At 46.6% G+C, this 16,810-nt stretch overlaps 1 protein-coding gene across 1 annotated transcript in view; it reads right to left on the bottom strand.

The window, feature by feature from the left end:
* Positions 1-2,641: 2,641 nt before the first annotated feature.
* The window catches only part of ITGA9 (integrin subunit alpha 9), a 361,696-nt gene continuing 347,527 nt past the window's right edge, over positions 2,642-16,810 (bottom strand). The window contains exon 28 of the mRNA NM_001192718.2: positions 2,642-3,144. Coding sequence (NP_001179647.1) covers positions 3,046-3,144 — 99 coding nt within the window. The 3' untranslated portion in view covers positions 2,642-3,045. The remainder of the gene's footprint in view (positions 3,145-16,810) is intronic.

Raw genomic sequence — 16,810 nt, 5'->3', positions numbered from 1 at the left:
CTCAAGAGCCTACAGATGGCTTCTGAATTGGATGGAGCTGGTGAACTGGCCAAGCTGAGAGCCCTGACAATCTGCTAGACTTCCCTTTCTCTGTCTGTGATAACTGGTCAGCTCTCCACTCCTTGCAGCCTGCCTGCTACTAAGCATCAGGAAATAAGTAGAGGTACCCCCTGCCCCAAACTGGCTGCCAGTATTTGCTCCAGCAGATGCCAAGCATGGTTTTCTTAAAAACTGCCCTATCTAGTCTTAGTAACCTCCAGGGTATGTGCTCACACCTGAGTGTCTACCATTCAGAAGCACATGGATCCTAGCTCTGACACTGGTTATGGAGTCTGCCCTTTCCCCATTGAGGCTGCAGAACTGTGGGCCTGCCAGCTATCCTGTGACACTCTCACCAGTGCATCTGCACTCCTTGCAGGAGGCTGGTGAGCGCCCATTACTGCATTTAGTCAAAGTTGCGGATGGAGTTGTCCATGTCTACCGCCTAAGAATCCCAAAAGGTGAAAGTGAAAGTCATTCAGTCGTGTCTGACTCTTTGCAACCCCATGTACTATACAGTCCATGGAATTCTCCAGGCCAGAATACTGGAGTGGGTTAGACGTTCCCTTCTCCAGGAGATCTTCCCAACCCAGGGATCAAGCCGAGGTCTCCTGCATTGCAGGCAGATTCTTTACCCGCTGAGCCACCAGGGAAGTCCTAAATGATTTATTAAAGGACACCATGAAACAAGCAAGAGAATGTCCAAGGAGAGCTGCAAATGAGGTTTCGTAAAGGAATCCATGCTCTAGGCTCTGCTGTGGGAAGATCTGTCTCCCCCGGGCAAAGTGTGCGCTGGTATTCCGAGGGGAGCCAGCAGCACTCAGCACAGTGCCTCAGGCACAGCTGGGGTCCGTACACATCCGTCCTAGCTGAACTCTCAGGGAGAGCTGGTTCCTTTGCCTGCATCTGCCCGTTGTTACCTCAGGGCCTCCACCCCTCAGTGAGAGGCTCTATCTTTAACTTCCTTCTAAGACCAGCCTAGTTCATACCCTTGACCCTCTGGCTTCTGTCTACTCCCATGGTCACTGGGAAGGGAAGCATGATGCATTCCGCATCTGCCTGTATCAGAGTCAACTGCAAAAAAACAAAGACACGCGTGCTCCATGCCAGGTTCGCAAGCGCCCAGCACTCTCATGATTTGCCAAAACTTTAGGTATCTTTGCAAGGACAGGCCAAGTATGTGTATAGAAAAACCTGTCTCCCCTGCAGTTGAGTTCTGTGTCTTTTCAACAACACTCACAGGCCCCTTACATGTTAGCCTCCAGTCAACAAGGCCCTAGGAGAGAGATGGTCTTGTTTCTTGTTTCATTCGCATCTGATGCCATCTGTTTGTGCCTGCGGCTTGAGCAGGCTGTGATAAGTCTCTGAGGACTCTGTCAGACCCTGTTCTTAGACACATCTTCCTTCATACCAGATGGCTTTCCAGCAGCGGCAACAGCAGCCAGGGCTGCTCCCCGTTACTGAGTGTTCACCCCAGGCCAGGTGCAGCGCTCAACACGCTACCTCCACCCTCTCCTTGCCTTTCAGAGAATCACACCGCACTCAAACCTGGATAGCACTGTGCATCTGGTGACTAACACGGTCAAACAGAGAGCTTGCACGGTGAAGGCCATACTCGGCCTTCAGCTCCGCAAGGGAGGTGATGACGTCAGCGCTGTGCCCAGAGCCCTTTACATCGTTTCTGTGTGCCTCCCAGCTTGGGGTGCAGCTCTCTTTTTGAGGACTGCTCCTGAGCTATGGAGGCTCTTTTGCTGGCATGAAGTGAAAACATGTTTATATGTGCCCTGAAGTGACTTCCTTACGTGGCCTCCTCCCCTTTCCTGTCCTGCTTCCCTCATGTCTTTACTGGTGTGCCCTGGGGAAACTTCCTTCATAAGTTACTGTGTGAAAATCCTTGTCTCAGGGTCCACTTCTTAAGAATCCCACCTAAGATACAATTTTAAAAAAAAGACAGGTTGAATGGTCATCTCCGGGAAGGACTCTGCAATTACCATTAGCTGGGACAGCAAGAGTGCTGGGGACAATGGAGACCTCTGACTCAAATTACCGTGAAAAGGCAACTTATCACAGCATTCAGACACAAGTCTCTGCCTGACGGCCACTGATTTAGTCCTGGTGGTGTGTGGACTCTGATGCACTTTGTCCAGGATGAGATGCCATTCTGAGGTTTACCAGATAACCAACTGGCACTGCTCCAATCTTTCAAAATGTCTTAATCCAAGTGAAAGGAGGGTGGAATGCCTGCTCTATAAGGTGATGCAGAGCAGGCCGCAGGAATCAGGTTTTTCCATCCAAATTCCTGCTGGGAATCTTCCAATGAAAGGTACAGATGAAAAAACACTCTTGGTTCTTTAGCACATGACTTCACACTTGACTCCAGGCAACAAAGATGTGAAATGTCTTCGCGGTCAACCCCAACTGCAGTTGATATATAGCACCGCCTGCTTGATGGATTCTTCACACGAGGTTTCTTCAGATGATTTCATCCGCAAGTCCTTTTTTTAACGGCAAGTTCCATTCCAAAGTACAATAAGATCTTTTTTCCTTTAACATTTGTATGAATGTACATGTATTTCCAAGATTTCAGGCCAGATATCAGTGCTTGAGTGAACTATATAATCATTTAATAGAAATAATAAAACATCGATACAAATATAAAGACATAATCAGTATAAAAGGCTTATATTTATAAAAATACTTTTAGGTTAACAGTTTTCCCCTGAGGGTTGACCACACTTGTTGCATCCATAAATATCCCCCAGCTCTGCAGCCGGCTTTCCAAAGTTCGGAGTTCAACTGGAAAAGGAGGTGGTGGTGGTTCCAGTCAGGCGACCTGGCCGAAGTGGCTGCCTCAGGTTGCCACCTGGGCTTGAGAGAATGAGGACAAGAACAGCATCGTGGGGCCTCCGAAAAATCTGGAGAAGATTCTTTCTTCCAAATATGGAAGATACAAAGATCGGGACGACAGGCGAACGACTGGGCCACGTCACGGGGTGGGGTAGCGGGTCACTGGTTTTTCTGGACCCAGTCCCAACTGTCTTCATTCTCTTTCCGGTTCTTCTCAGCTTCAATAATTTCTTTGTACCTTCTGCGAAAGAAGCCCATCTGAAAGGCAGAAAGAGGAGAGGCTGGGTTAGACGTGCTGGAGAATCAACTGTTTTGGTTCCAAAGCTGCCTGGCCTGGGAGGAGGCATGATCTACTTACAGTGCTGGGAAGGCCTGGAAAACTCCTCAGACTAGGCTGATTTAGAAGAAATGTTACATGGAGCCACTCTTCAAAATGCATGGACTCCCCAAAGGCTTTCTTATGATAAGCTGTTTGTTCCTTGCAATGCACTTCTGGTGGAGTGTTTCCCAAACTCTCTGCTGGGGAACACTAGTTATTGAGCTATTGATAGGTTGTTTGGTAGTCAAGAGGTTCCGTGGTCAAATAAATTTGGAGACAATGTATTCTTTTTTTTTTTTTAAGTGGAGTTTGGCGATGTATTCTTTGAGAGATTTGTGATGTACAGGAGAACAGTACAGGATCAAATTAACCCTTTTAGGAAAGGATTGAGAAAGTCAGGGACTTGCTATTTCTCAAGCTTATTTAACTTTTGATAAATCTGTTAATATCCTGTGAGACATTAGCCATTGTGGAACAATTTGATCAATACTGCTGTCATACAGTAGGCATTTAAAAGTGTCTTCAGGTCTGCATCCTACCTTGCTGTCTTCTAGATCCTTCTCTCAAATCTGTGACCCTGGTGAGCTGCTGTGCACACAGCTGGCACTGTGTATCTCCCTAGAACTGGCAACTCCTCCTGAACCGTGATGGTAGTTTCCTTCGCTTAATTCTGAAAAGATCTTTCCTTCTAATGTGCATGGCTTTTCATATGTGGTAAGACGGATTTCCAGTTCTCGCACCGACAGTGTAGGCACTGTTGCCACAGAAAAGCAACCTTTTGTCGTCCAAAGCTGACCTTTGCCCCACGCTCAGGAATACCCGGCATCTCTTGTGCTGTGCTCCCCTGTGTTAGTGGCCTCTGTTTCTGAGGTCAGACGTCTGGGAGTGGGTGTACAAATACCCCAGCTCCCTCTCTCCTTGGGTGCGAAACCCTGAGTATGTGCTCCATGGAAGTTGCCTGCAGGGGTAACCAGCTTGATAACATCCTTTATTAGCTTCCTTCCCTGCCCTCTCCCTCTCCTGGTCCCGCGTCTGTGTTTCCTGAGATTGTCTTCCAAATAAATAACTGCCCCAAATCCCCACTTTGATCTCCTTGAGCAGGGGAAGTGAAACAGACGTGCACTCCTGGCTCACTGCGGGGAGGCTGCTCTGCAGGTTTTGGTACCACGCTGTCACTGGCACATAACCCTCACAGTCATATCTGAAGACCTTTGAGACCAGTGAGCTCCGCAGTCTGCTGCCAGTGGGGGATGTACGCACCAAACTTGCCCTAAACAAACTGCTAAGCAAACCCAGGCTCGCGAGCACATCTAACTCCTTTGTGCATCTGTCTTCACACTTCTTCACCGTGAACCCAGCATCCACTGACTCCCTGCATCTTCCTCCTACCCCTTGAAAGAGGCTTATGGCCCTGCTGAAGATGAAGATTGTTAAGAGAGCTGCCAAGACAGCACCGGTCACCTCCACCCGCATGGCCAAGGAAGTCCTGAGAGCTCCCTTTTAGAGAGCAGCCGGCAAAGTGGTGCAGACTGATGGCCAGGAGGGAGTGGAAGCTTCCACAGAACAGCTGGCAAGGGTCCTGTGTGCTGAGTTTTGATCCTCAAGGTCCATTCTGCAGACAGATATTGAGTTCCCTTATCTTCCCAGCATCAGACCACATCTGTCAGAACCCCACTTCCTGACACCCTCATACATACACTTTTCTCTCCTCAAATCTCTACCACCTTCTTCCTTCTACAAGGGAATGTAGAAAGGAGGCTTGGCCTGAATGTTCTGGAGAATCAGAAAAAGATTGTTGTTGCCGTCCTCTAAGCATACCCACAGGAGGCCAGCAAAGCAACCAAAGACTTTGTGGAAATGTCTATCAAGAAGTTACTGCTTGATATCTCATTCTTGAAAGAGAAAGATGTGATTAACAGAGCAAGTATGTCATGCACACTTTCTGAACTGAGGAGAACATAATGGTAGAAAGAAGGCTGGATGTTACATCAGAATAAGATTTTTTAGCACAGGATTCTGCCTGCAGATAGCATGATGTTTCAGTGATCTTAGGTTACTCACTTTAACTCCAAAGATGTAACATATCTCCACCATGGCACCAATCAAGCAGACCTTTAACTGTCTTCTCCTCTCTTATTATCTTCCACATTTAGGATTCCTAAGGATTTGTGCTTTTTATCTTCAGAGCTTAGCATCTCACTTCTACTTAGTGTCAATGATAAATGTAAAAATGCCCTGTACCGTGGCTCTGCAACAAACACTATCAGGAGACTGAGGCTATTTTTTGCTTCCCAAATCTGCACTGTGACTTGTTTTGATGGCTGAATACAAGGGAAGTGATGCCCTGTCCGTTCCACACTTTAGCCATGCACACTCCCGCTTGCTTTCTCAGATCCCTGCCTGGCTTCCATATGAACGAGTTTGGTCTTGCTGCTGAAAGACGAGTCCACCCAGCTGAGGTCCTCCTGAACCAGACAGCACCCAGCTGCCTGAAGCTGTGGGGTGTGAGCCCCACAAAGATGGGAGGACTGCTTTGTCAAGCTCAGTGTAACCCACAGAATTGTGAGCTATGTAGATGGTGGTTGTTTTTTTAGCTCCTAAACTTCGGTTTGTTACACAGCAGGAGTTAACTGATACAGAATTCCATATTTTTGTCTGATTTATGAATGAATGGATCAACACTCATGGGAAGAGTGGCAGGGGGGCAGCTGACAGGGTTCCAGATGGAAAGAGCATCACTGTGTCCAGTCCTGCTGAACAGACTTGTCTTGTTCCTCTAAAGGGGACAAAAAGTCGGCACGCTTCCTCATAGCTGTTATGCTGGCACGCGGCTTTGATGCAGAGTGTGCAGTCTAGTGAGGATTTAGAGCGTCTGCACTGACTCTCGCAGGTGGCTCTTCTGAGTTCAAGTTTATGTGTGCCACACTTGTTACCAACAAAGTGACGGCGTCATCCTGTAGGAATTATTTTTTCTCAAGTGGAGTGCAGTCACTATTAGTCTTGAAAACTCTGCACCCACTGGCAGTTAACTGTAAAGCTTCTCTTAGAAACAGCCTTGCAAACTCTCCACCCTACTCCAGTGCAGCAGGTCTCCAGAGCCCTGTTCCTAACACAACTTGTGCGTAGTCTCTTAGATGGAAGGCTGGAGCTGCCACTGATGTTTGTCCTTTTTCTCTGGAGCCCAAAGACAATTTCGTAAAACACGGTCCACTCTGATGACTAGGGAGTGCTGGTACAGTTGCTCAGGCTGTGCACTGCATGTAAGTCGTCAGGGGGTACCGCTCAGGTCACAGCTATCAGAGACGTGAAATTTATTGCAACTACTTTCCAGCAGATGGCAGTCAAGTGTCTTTTTCTAACAAAATCAGGTTTTCTGAATTTTCTGACAGATGGAAGTAAAGCTTCTGGAGGACAGGGTGCTGTTTACTCATTTGCACCAGGGTGCCACGGGCTTCCCAGGTGGCTTAGTGGATAAAGAATCTGCCTGCAACGCAGACAACGCACGCAGACACGAGTTTGATCCCTGGGATGGGAAGACCCTTTGGAGGAGGGCATGGCAACCCACTCTAGTATTCTTGCCTAGAGAATCCCACGGACGGAGAAACCTGGTGGGCTACACCCATAGGGCTACAAAGAGTCGGACACGACTGAAGCGACTCAGCACGCACGCATGCACCAAGGTACCGTATAGTGATCAAACGAACTCCATTTCAGAAGAAGAGACCGTCACCTTCATGCTGTTGTTTACAGCCTGATTTTGGCTTTTGATAGACAGCCCAAAGCTTAGGCTCTGAGTTTACCAAGCCATGGTCCCCCAAACAACTGTGACATGCCAGGCCTGCCCAGTGCCAAAGGACCGACTCAGAAGGGCTGGACAGGAGAGGTAGTGCATGGGGAGCCTGGAGTTCTAATTACTGCTCATGCTGGGACCCCAGAGCAGGTCATCTCCTGGCTCTAAGCCCCAGTGTCTTTGTCTCTGCCCAAGAGACGGATGGCATTCTCAGAGCTCTTCCAGCCCTGAAACATAATGAAGGCTTTTTATGTTGGTTCCCAAAGCAAACTCAGCGCTGCAGCTTGTGAAGCACACAGCTGTGTACCCAGCCCTCACACACAGAAGGCTCAGGGCACAAAGTCCTTACCCGGTATCAATTTTTCACAAAGAGCTTTCGGGAACATTAAATTTTGAATTTTTATATTAAAGTATGGATATATTATAAAGTATAAAGAAGTCTAAAACTCTTAAACACAAAGATAAATCAAGACTTTAAAGACACTTCTCCCCTGCAGCAGGCCTTCACTTTCACCCCCACTAGTGCTCATGGTTACTTTGGGGAAAATCTTGAAGAGATTCTGGACAAACTTAGATTTTCAGGGCCAGTTGGGCCCATGCTGAGGGTGCTGGGAAATGAACCATGATGAGTTAAACGAGACCCTAAGTAGCCCCTCATTCAATGCCAAGCCAGTGGAGTCTGCGTTTTCCTACACTTTTCCTGGAACCTTCAAGGGCTTGCTTTGCACTTGAGGGGCAAAAGATTCTGTTTATAATTGATTTGTCTGTAGCAGAGGAAACACTCATGGAAACTCTACAGGAAGAGAGACTCCAGCCAAACTTGGCTCCGCTGGAAGCTGGGGGAGCAGGGGCTTTTCTGGCTTCTTGTCTGTGTTGCTCCAGAGGGGGCCTGTAGTACCACAGGGCGGCTCCTTCAGACCTTCTGACAGATTCACACAACTTTCTGATGCAAACGTGTATCAAAAACCTGCCAGAAAATTCCTAGGGAAACAGCCGGTTTCCCCTTGAATAGCCCTAATTAGGAAGACGCTGTGAGAGGCCTGGGGCCAAGGAAGAAGTGAGAATCACTGGGTTCTGGGGTCCACAGCTTGCAGCATCAGGTTACTCCTTCCCAGCCCAGTCTGGGGTGAGTGAGGGACAGCTGAACAACCCCATGGTGCTTGGTCTTCAGGGAAACCCTCCACCTACTCCTTCCTGGCCTTCGGGATGCCTCCTGGGGAGCTATTCTAAGGGCCTCAGACATACTCCTTCTTTGGACTAACTCAGAGCCTCATGTTTATCAGCCCTTTCAAGTTCCTTGACTATTTACATAGCACGTCTCTGTCTCGAGATGTCAACAGTGCAACATCAATCCAATATTTACTTCCAAACATAAATAAGTCTCCACCGAGTGTCTCTGGCACATGGTTTCAATTGAGACAGTGCAAAGGGGGTGTGTGTGTGTGTGTGCCTGTGCATTTTCTTTCTCTGCAGGAGAAGCAAGGAAGGGCTCTCCTAGTCCAGCTGGAGGGAAGGTGATAACCCCCCAATGACTTCCGGAGGGGCTGCCAAACCTACACAGCCTCTGAGCCTTTTCACAGATTTCTTTTTCTAAGTGCTTCTGCTTGAAGTTTGCAGCAATGGTCTCAAGTGAAAACCAGGCACCCAAAGCCAGCTCCAGAGCAGCAGGCTCTGAGAACAGGTTCGGCTGACGGAGGGTTCGAGTTGGTCTTTCTGAAGAGGGTGGCAAACCCGCTGCACGGCCCAGCTCTACAACACCTGAGAGCAGACAAAGCTGGCAGGTCCTGGGCCTTTTGGGAAGAGGCTGGCCATGGTTCTGACCAGGCAATGGCACTGCCCTTTGCTCCAGGGCATCTCATTGGCAAAAGGGGCCAAGAGGAGGGAGGGGAACGGTTCCTGGGTTGGAAGCAGTAGAGAAGGATGCAGTTTTCTCCTTCACTGAGTGGTGGCCTGTTTGTTTTGGCGAATTGTACAAGGGAGCAGGCAGAAGAGGAGAGAGAAGACTGGGGCCCTCAATGAGGCTTTTCCTCTTGAAGTAAAAACATCCCAGCATCTCTACTCTCTCACCACTTGACTCAAAGGCTGGCTTGATGAACTGAAGGCACTCCTTAAAGGTGCAAGTCCCATATACCATCTGAACAACAATGAAACTTCCTCCTATAAACAGGCCTTTATGACTGTCTTGAAGAGGCCCCAGGGCCAGGCCATTTCAAAACCAATCGGGAGCCAAAGGAAAGGAGAGGGGACTCATTTGAATTTTTCTCCCCTAAAAGAGTTTCCTATTTCAAAGTTTTCTTCCTGCATGGTGGTTTGGCAGGCTACTGTAATCCTCGCACAGAAAGTTTAAATTATGGCTCCCAATGTCTGCTAACAGCCTGGCTCTGGGAAAGCTGATTAGGATCCATTTCAGAATTTGAAGAAGGATCTGGTTAGCTGGGGGCCCCTTGTTGTGGATTTTGTGTCAGAGCCAGGATCTGCCGCTGCCGAGCAGGACAGAGTGCCTGACATGCCAGCGGCCAGCCTTCCAGAAGGCCCAGAGGCAGAGAAGGGGGCGAGCACGAGGCAGGGAGCCTGGAGTTCGGCTCTGGAGAAGGCATTTGCTGACCCTAGAAGGGGCTTCTGTTTCAGACAAACAGGCAATGATGGGTATGTTGGTGGCACCATGGTGACCTGTAGGCGGAGCCAGGAGCTGGTGGCACAGGCTCTTTACCTGGCCCAGTGCTGCTCATGCTGGGCTCGGTCACCATCTCTGGTCACTTAACTGCTTTTCCCAGACTCTTCAAGATAGAGAGAGGGCTCTGTTACTTATTACCTCTGTCATTTCATCCTGAGCTGGCTACCTAGCAGGGATCCAATACTGTTTGCTGAGTGAAGGCACTGGCCAGCTCGCAAGTATAGAGCATGCCGACCTGTAGGCCTGTGTGGCATAAAAAGTCCATCCACACTGGGCCAGCTGCCTTGTACACTTCCAGTACCAAGTCACCATCCGCGTACATTTTGGGGAACAATATTTGGGGCTCATGAACTCAAGGCACTGGCAAGCAACCATATGCAGCAGTGTCAGGAGCTACAGCAAAGGGAACTTTAAGAGATGTCACTCGAGAAAGGGAAGAGGACTTGAATATTGCTCATTTGCCTTTAAAGGTCCCAGTGAAGTGTTTCCTGGTTCACAGTGACAACTAGGTGACTCTCCCCTTGAGAGGACTGGAGGGAATGATATGTGAAATATGGTAATAAGCCAGAATCATTTAGCCCTCCCATCTAACCCAAATATTAGGTCCATTAGTCAACAGATTTCTGGATGGTCAATGTAATATTAGATCTCTATACACAATGAATTTTTCTTAGGTTATAGACATAGAAATCCAAGTTGACAAGAGATCTGTAGTTCACTCAAAGAGAGAGAGAATAGACTTCTTGTTGCCAAGGGGAGGGGGGGATGGGGGAGGGACGGACTGAGAGTTTGGGATTAGTAGATGTAAACTATTATACAGAGGATGGATAAACAACAAGGTCCTACTGTATATCACAGGGAACTATACTCAAGATCCTGTGATAAACCATAATGGAAAAGAATATGAAAAAGTATATGTATACATAAATAAATGAATCACTTTACTGTATGGCAGAAATGCAAATTGTAAGTCACTGTAAATAACTGTAAACATTGTAAATTAGCTGCACTACAAGAAAATAAATTTTAAAAAAGAGGTCTGTAGTTGAAGTTTTAGGAATATATTTCAGTTTCAGTTCAGTCGCTCAGTCGTGTCCGACTCTTTGCAACCCCATGAACTGCAGCAATCCAGGTCTCCCTGTCCATCACCAACTCTCGGAGTCCACCCAAATCCATGTCCATTGTGTTGGTGATGCCATCCAACCATTTCATGCTCTGTCGTCCCCTTCTCCTCTGGCCCTCAATCTTTCCCAGCATCAGGGTCTTTTCAAATGAGTCAGCTCTCCACATCAGTTGGCCAAAGTATTGGAGTTTCAGCTTCAACATCAGTCCCTCCAAAGAACACCCAGGACTGATCTCCTTTAGGATGGACTGGTTGGATCTCCTTGCAGTCCAAGGGACTCTCAAGAGTCTTCTCCAACACCTCAGTTCAAAAGCATCAATTCTTTGGTGCTCAGCTTTCTTCACAGTCCAACTCTCACATACATACATGACCACTGGAAAAACCATAGCCTTGACTAGATGGACCTTTGTTGGCAAAGTAATGTCTCTGCCTTTGAATATGCTGTCTAGGTTGGTCATAATTTTCCTTCCAAGGAGTAAGTATCTTTTAATTTCATGGCTCCAATCACCATCTGCAGTGATTTTGGAGCCCAGAAAAATAAAGTCAGCCACTGTGTCCACTGTTTCCCCATCTATTTGCCATGAAGTGATGGGACCAGATGCCATGATCTTTGTTTTCTGAATGCTGAGCTTTAAGCCAACTTTTTCACTCTTCTCTTTCACTTTCATCAAGAGGCTCTTTTGTTCTTCTTCATTTTCTGCCATAAGGGTGGTGTCATCTGCATATCTGAGGTTATTGATATTTCTCCCAGCAATCTTAATTCCAGCTTGTGATTCCTCCAGCCCAGCGTTTCTCATGATGTACTCTGCATAGAAGTTAAATAAGCAGGGTGACAATATACAGCCTTGACATACTCCTTTCCCTATTTGGAACCAGTCTGTTGTTCCATGTCCAGTTCTAACTGTTGCTTCCTGACCTGTATACAGGTTTCTCAAAAGGCAGGTCAGGTGGTCTGGTATTCCCATCTTTTTCAGAATTTTCCATAGCTTATTGTGATCCACACAGTCAAAGGCTTTGGCATAGTCAATAAAGCAGAAATAGATGTTTTTCTGGAACTCTCTTGCTTTTTCCATGATCCAGCGAATCATCTCTGGTTCCTCTGCCTTTTCTAAAACCAGCTTGAACATCAGGAAGTTCACGGTTCACATATTGCTGAAGCCTGGCTTGGAGAATTTTGAGCATTACTTTACTAGCGTGTGAGATGAGTGCAATTATGTGGTAGTTCGAGCATTCTTTGGCACTGCCTTTCTTTGGGACTAGAAAGAAAATTGACCTTTTCCAGTCCTGTGGACACTGCTGAGTTTTCCAAATCTGCTGGCATATTGAGTGCAGCACTTTCACAGCATCATCTTTTAGGATTTGAAATAGCTCAACTGGAATTCCATCACCTCTACTAGCTTTGTTCGTAGAGATGCTTCCTAAGGCCCACTTGACTTCACATTCCCAGATGTCTGGCTCTAGGTCAGTGATCACACCTCTGTGATTATCTGGGTTGTGAAGATCTTTTTTTTACAGTTCTTCTGTGTATTCTTGCCACCTCTTCTTAATATCTTCTGCTTCTGTTAGGTCCATACCATTTCTGTCCTTTATCGAGCCCATCTTTGCATGAAATGTTCCTTTGGTATCTCTAATTTTCTTGAAGAGATCTCTAGTCTTTCCCATTCTGTTGTTTTCCTCTATTTCTTTGCATTGATCGCCGAGGAAGGCTTTCTTATCTCTCCTTGCTCTTCTTGGGAACTCTGCATTCAAATGCGTATATCTTTCCTTTTCTCCTTCGCTTTTTGCTTCTCTTCTTTTCACAGCTATTTGTAAGGCCTCCCCAGACAGCCATTTTGCTTTTTTGCATTTCTTTTTCTTGGCGGTGGTCTTGCTCCCTGTTTCCTAAACAATGTCACGAACCTCCGTCCATAGTTCATCCAGCACTCTATCTATCAGATCTAGGCCCTTAAATCTATTTCTCACTTCCACTGTATAATCATAAGGGATTTGATTTAGGTCATACCTGAATGGTCTAGTGGTTTTCCCTACTTTCTTCAATTTAAGTCTGAATTTGGCAATAAGGAGTTCATGATCTGAGCCATAGTCCGCTCCTGGTCTTGTTTTTGCTGACTGTATAGAGCTTCTCCATCTTTGGCTGCAAAGGATATAATCAATCTGATTTCGGTGTTGGTCATCTGGTGATGTCCATGTGTAGAGTCTTCTCTTGTGTTGCTGAAAGAGGGTGTTTGCTATGACCAGTGCTTTCTCTTGGCAGAACTCTGTTAGCCTTTGCCCTGCTTCATTATATAGGTCTTCACAATAATCCTACATTTCATTTGCCCTTGTCAGTGTCCTATAAAGTCATTACATTTAGTTAGTGCTTTAAGAGAAAAATATTTTTCTTAAAGAGCTCCTCTGCCAAGCTCCTTACTGCACTGTCACTTTGCCTAAACAGACAACCCACTCTGAATGGCAAGTGTGTTCATGAACCTTGCACCGAGCTTTACTTCTTTTTCCTTCTAAGGAGTACAATCACAGTTTTATCTATGACACCGGAAGAGAAATGAGGTTTCATCTACTTTAAAACAGCAAAACTTCCAGTTAGGTGAATTGTCCTGTGTCATAGTAAGTTTTAAAGAAAAGATTAAGGTTTTACCCACTTTTCGGAACAGCACGCATATGATAGACAAAAGATACCACTAACCCTTTGCCGCTTCCCCCCTCGGGAGGCAGGGTCTATTTCCTGTCCCTTGACTCTAGGGTGGCATGTGGCTGCTTCGACAGAGTACAGTAGGATGATGCCTTCCCAGTTCTGGGCCAGCCTTTCAGAGAACTGGCAGCTCTCACTATGCTCTCCCAGAGCAGAGCCTCCACATAAGATGTCAGCACAGTCTGCTGGAAGGGCCACATGGAGAGGCCCTGAGTCTACAAGGGGAGGGAAGGGGCCTGGCGGAGTCCAGTCGCCCAGCCATCTCTACGGTGACTGTGCTCACCCCCACCCTGTCCCCAGATCTCTCTCCTCTCTGCATGGAATATCCATCTGTCCTTCCCCGCCTGGAAAACTCAAACTGAATCCAAGGTCAGACTTGAATGATACCTCATTTGGGAAATGTCCTCTGACTATAACCAGAGGTTTCTATTAAGTGCTAAGTATTAAGTGCTAAGCATTTGGTCTAAGTTACTTCTATACCTCGAGCTGGATATTAGGGTCTCTGTTTTACAGAGGAGGAAGCTGAGGATCAGAGAGGGTAAGCAGCTCTCCCAAGGTCACACGGCTGGCAAGGGCAAGAGCCAGGGTTCCAGTTCACAGCTGTCAGCCTGCAAAGCCTGCGCCCTCATCTACCATGCTGCACTCTTCTGCTTTTTCATTCCCCTGGAGTGGGGACAGGGGAATTAATGGTGTTCTTCACAGTTTCCAGAACACTCATTACCCAGCACTCACCACCCTCAACTGCATTTACAGTCTGTATGCTCGATGGAGACGCATTCAAGGCAAGTCACAATCACTGCGGCATGCAGGCACCTAGCCCAGTGTTTGGTTCAAAGCAAGTATTCAATAAATATGAGTTGAAATCAAATACTGCTCTTGGACGGTGAGCAAAGCTGTTTGACCTACACGTCGTCACTTGCCAACTTCCTCAGAACTGTTCTAGACCCTTCCTCCCACCCCCACTTAATGGTGACCTTGTCTGGTGAAGGCCCCTTGACTGCCACCACTTCATGGCTAGTCCAAGGCAGAGAGTGCTATCTGCCTTCTTGGACCTGGGCTCTTTGAATCACACACAACTGGGTGACCTCAGGGTGCTGGCCATCCCATGACACCCTCTCCTGCAACTGCATCCTTTAAACAAACACAACAGAAACAAAGCGAAGCAGATGACAACCGGAAGGAGGTGGGAGCGTGTGCTCAGGACAGAGGGTGCTCTTAAGCAGCAGAGCAAAGTGGGGGCCAGAGGGAGGGCCTTCCCATCACAGGAGTGGGTGGGCACAACCACACACTCCCCACTCCATGTGTCTGTCTGGGCCCATGCACCCAGCCATGGAGGACAGTGTTTCCTCTCTTCTGAAATGTCCATACAGGGACTTCACTGGCAGTCTAGTGGTTAAGACTGCACTTTTATAATATAGGGGGTGCAGGTTAGATCCCTGTTGGGGAACCAAAGTCCCACATGCCACAGTTTGTGGTCAAAAAGTAACCAAATAAAAAAAAAAAAAAGAGAGTGAGAGAGAAAAGCAAGTAAAATACAAAGATATAAAAAAGATGTCTAAACTTACTTGAAATTTTTGGAATACAAATTAAAGCAACAGTGTGATATAATTTTTAAAAATGAATAAATAAAATGCTCGTACAAAGACAGAGGAAGTCTCTCTCTCTCTCTCTCTCTCTCTCTCTCTCTTTCTCTCTCTCTCACACACACACACACACACAACCAAAGCCCTTGTTGTCTTCAGATCTCAAGCACTGAGCTGGCTTTGTTCTCTACCCACAGACCAGACGCCTTGGCAGGAAGGAGTTGGAGTTGGAGAAAAGGGAGAATTAAGAATCTATCTGGCCACGCAGATTAAACAAACAACAAATGGACAGGTTTTTTTTTCAAAAAGGTAATATCCGCTCCTGGCAAACATACGGGAAAATAGGCACTTTTGATACACTGCGTGTGTAACCTTTAAAGAGGGCAATTGGCAACATGTAATAAAAGGCTTAAAATGCGTATTTGTTCTGACTCAGTAATTCTGTTTTTAAAGTTTCCTTTTAAGAACATAATAAAAGATTTGTGCAAATATTTGGCTCTAAGCATATCCACTGGTGCAGTTACAAGAAGTGTGAAGCCAGGAACCACCTGAAGCCCAACATCTGAGGATGGGGACCTGCCGACAACTGCAGCCCAAGGACAGCACTGGACACAAGTTTATAAAAACAGGGAAAGATGTTCACAACTCTGTGTTCAGAGAAAGCTAGGCTATGAAACAGTACATGGGGTGCCTTCAAAGCATGGGAACCCGAGGTAAACTTACTTTCAAGTGATATGTTCAATGTATCTTTCTTCAAGCCTGAAACACTTTTTAGGTGAAGAATCTCTGAATTTAAAGCAATCAGTCCAAATGTCAATCTGAAAAAATGTACCACAAGACACTATTTTTCCTGTTTCTAGGCTTCTTAGATACTCTGAAGTATATATATTTTCAGATTGATAATTGAATCTATTGCTTTCACTTTAGACGTCCTGCACTTGAAACATATTAGGTATTTTACCAGATAACTTAATACACTAAAATAAGTAGGTGCTACGAGAATGCCTGGTCTCTATTATGTAGAGAAAAAGGTCAAAAGGCTAAGAGCGCCTGAGTACTTGACAACTTTTTTCTTACTGATATATTTCTATGATTGATCAAGAAATACAAGTTATTTTGGAATCCCAAAGAAACTAATCATTTTAGTTTAAAGCATCCATCCAAAATCATGTAAAAGGCTGTCTCCACTTGCCTCTGAAACCCAGAACACTAGAAAAGCAGGAACTTGGTGTCAGGAAGTTCCAGTTGCAGTCCCTGTGCTCCTCTAGGAGCTGGGAACTCCGTTGAAACAAGAAGAGACAGGACCCCACTCAGCTGGCACATTACCTTCCAGTGGAAGAGGCAGACCTTCCTCAGATGATGACTCTGAAACCATTACTGATGAATACAGAGGCTCTGAAGTCAAGGACCCCAGGTCTCTGAGAGCAAAGTGCAGAGCAAAGAAACTATCCTAGACTTGAGGGTGAGAACACCCCTCTTTCTGGAGAAAGTGACAAGAAGCAAGACGTGAAGGATGAGCAGGTGCTCCCTGTTGAAGGAGGCAGGGAAAGTCTGCCACCTGGGGCACCTACAAATGAACCCCCATGGGGTTGGGAGAACTTCTGATGGAGCCACCTGGGCAGCACTCTGCACACATAGCCTATTTCCATTAGTAGAGTCCTCTGGGTGGAAATCTTTCCCATATTCCACATGGGAGAAGAACAGAGAGTGACTCTGTAGCTTCCTTTCTTATGTTTATGACAAGTA

Source organism: Bos taurus, chromosome 22, assembly GCF_002263795.3.
Source record: "Bos taurus isolate L1 Dominette 01449 registration number 42190680 breed Hereford chromosome 22, ARS-UCD2.0, whole genome shotgun sequence".
NCBI classification, from domain to species: Eukaryota; Metazoa; Chordata; class Mammalia; order Artiodactyla; family Bovidae; genus Bos; species Bos taurus.
The sequence above is the reverse complement of the archived record's forward strand: the minus strand, read 5'-3'. Positions and strand labels throughout refer to the sequence as shown.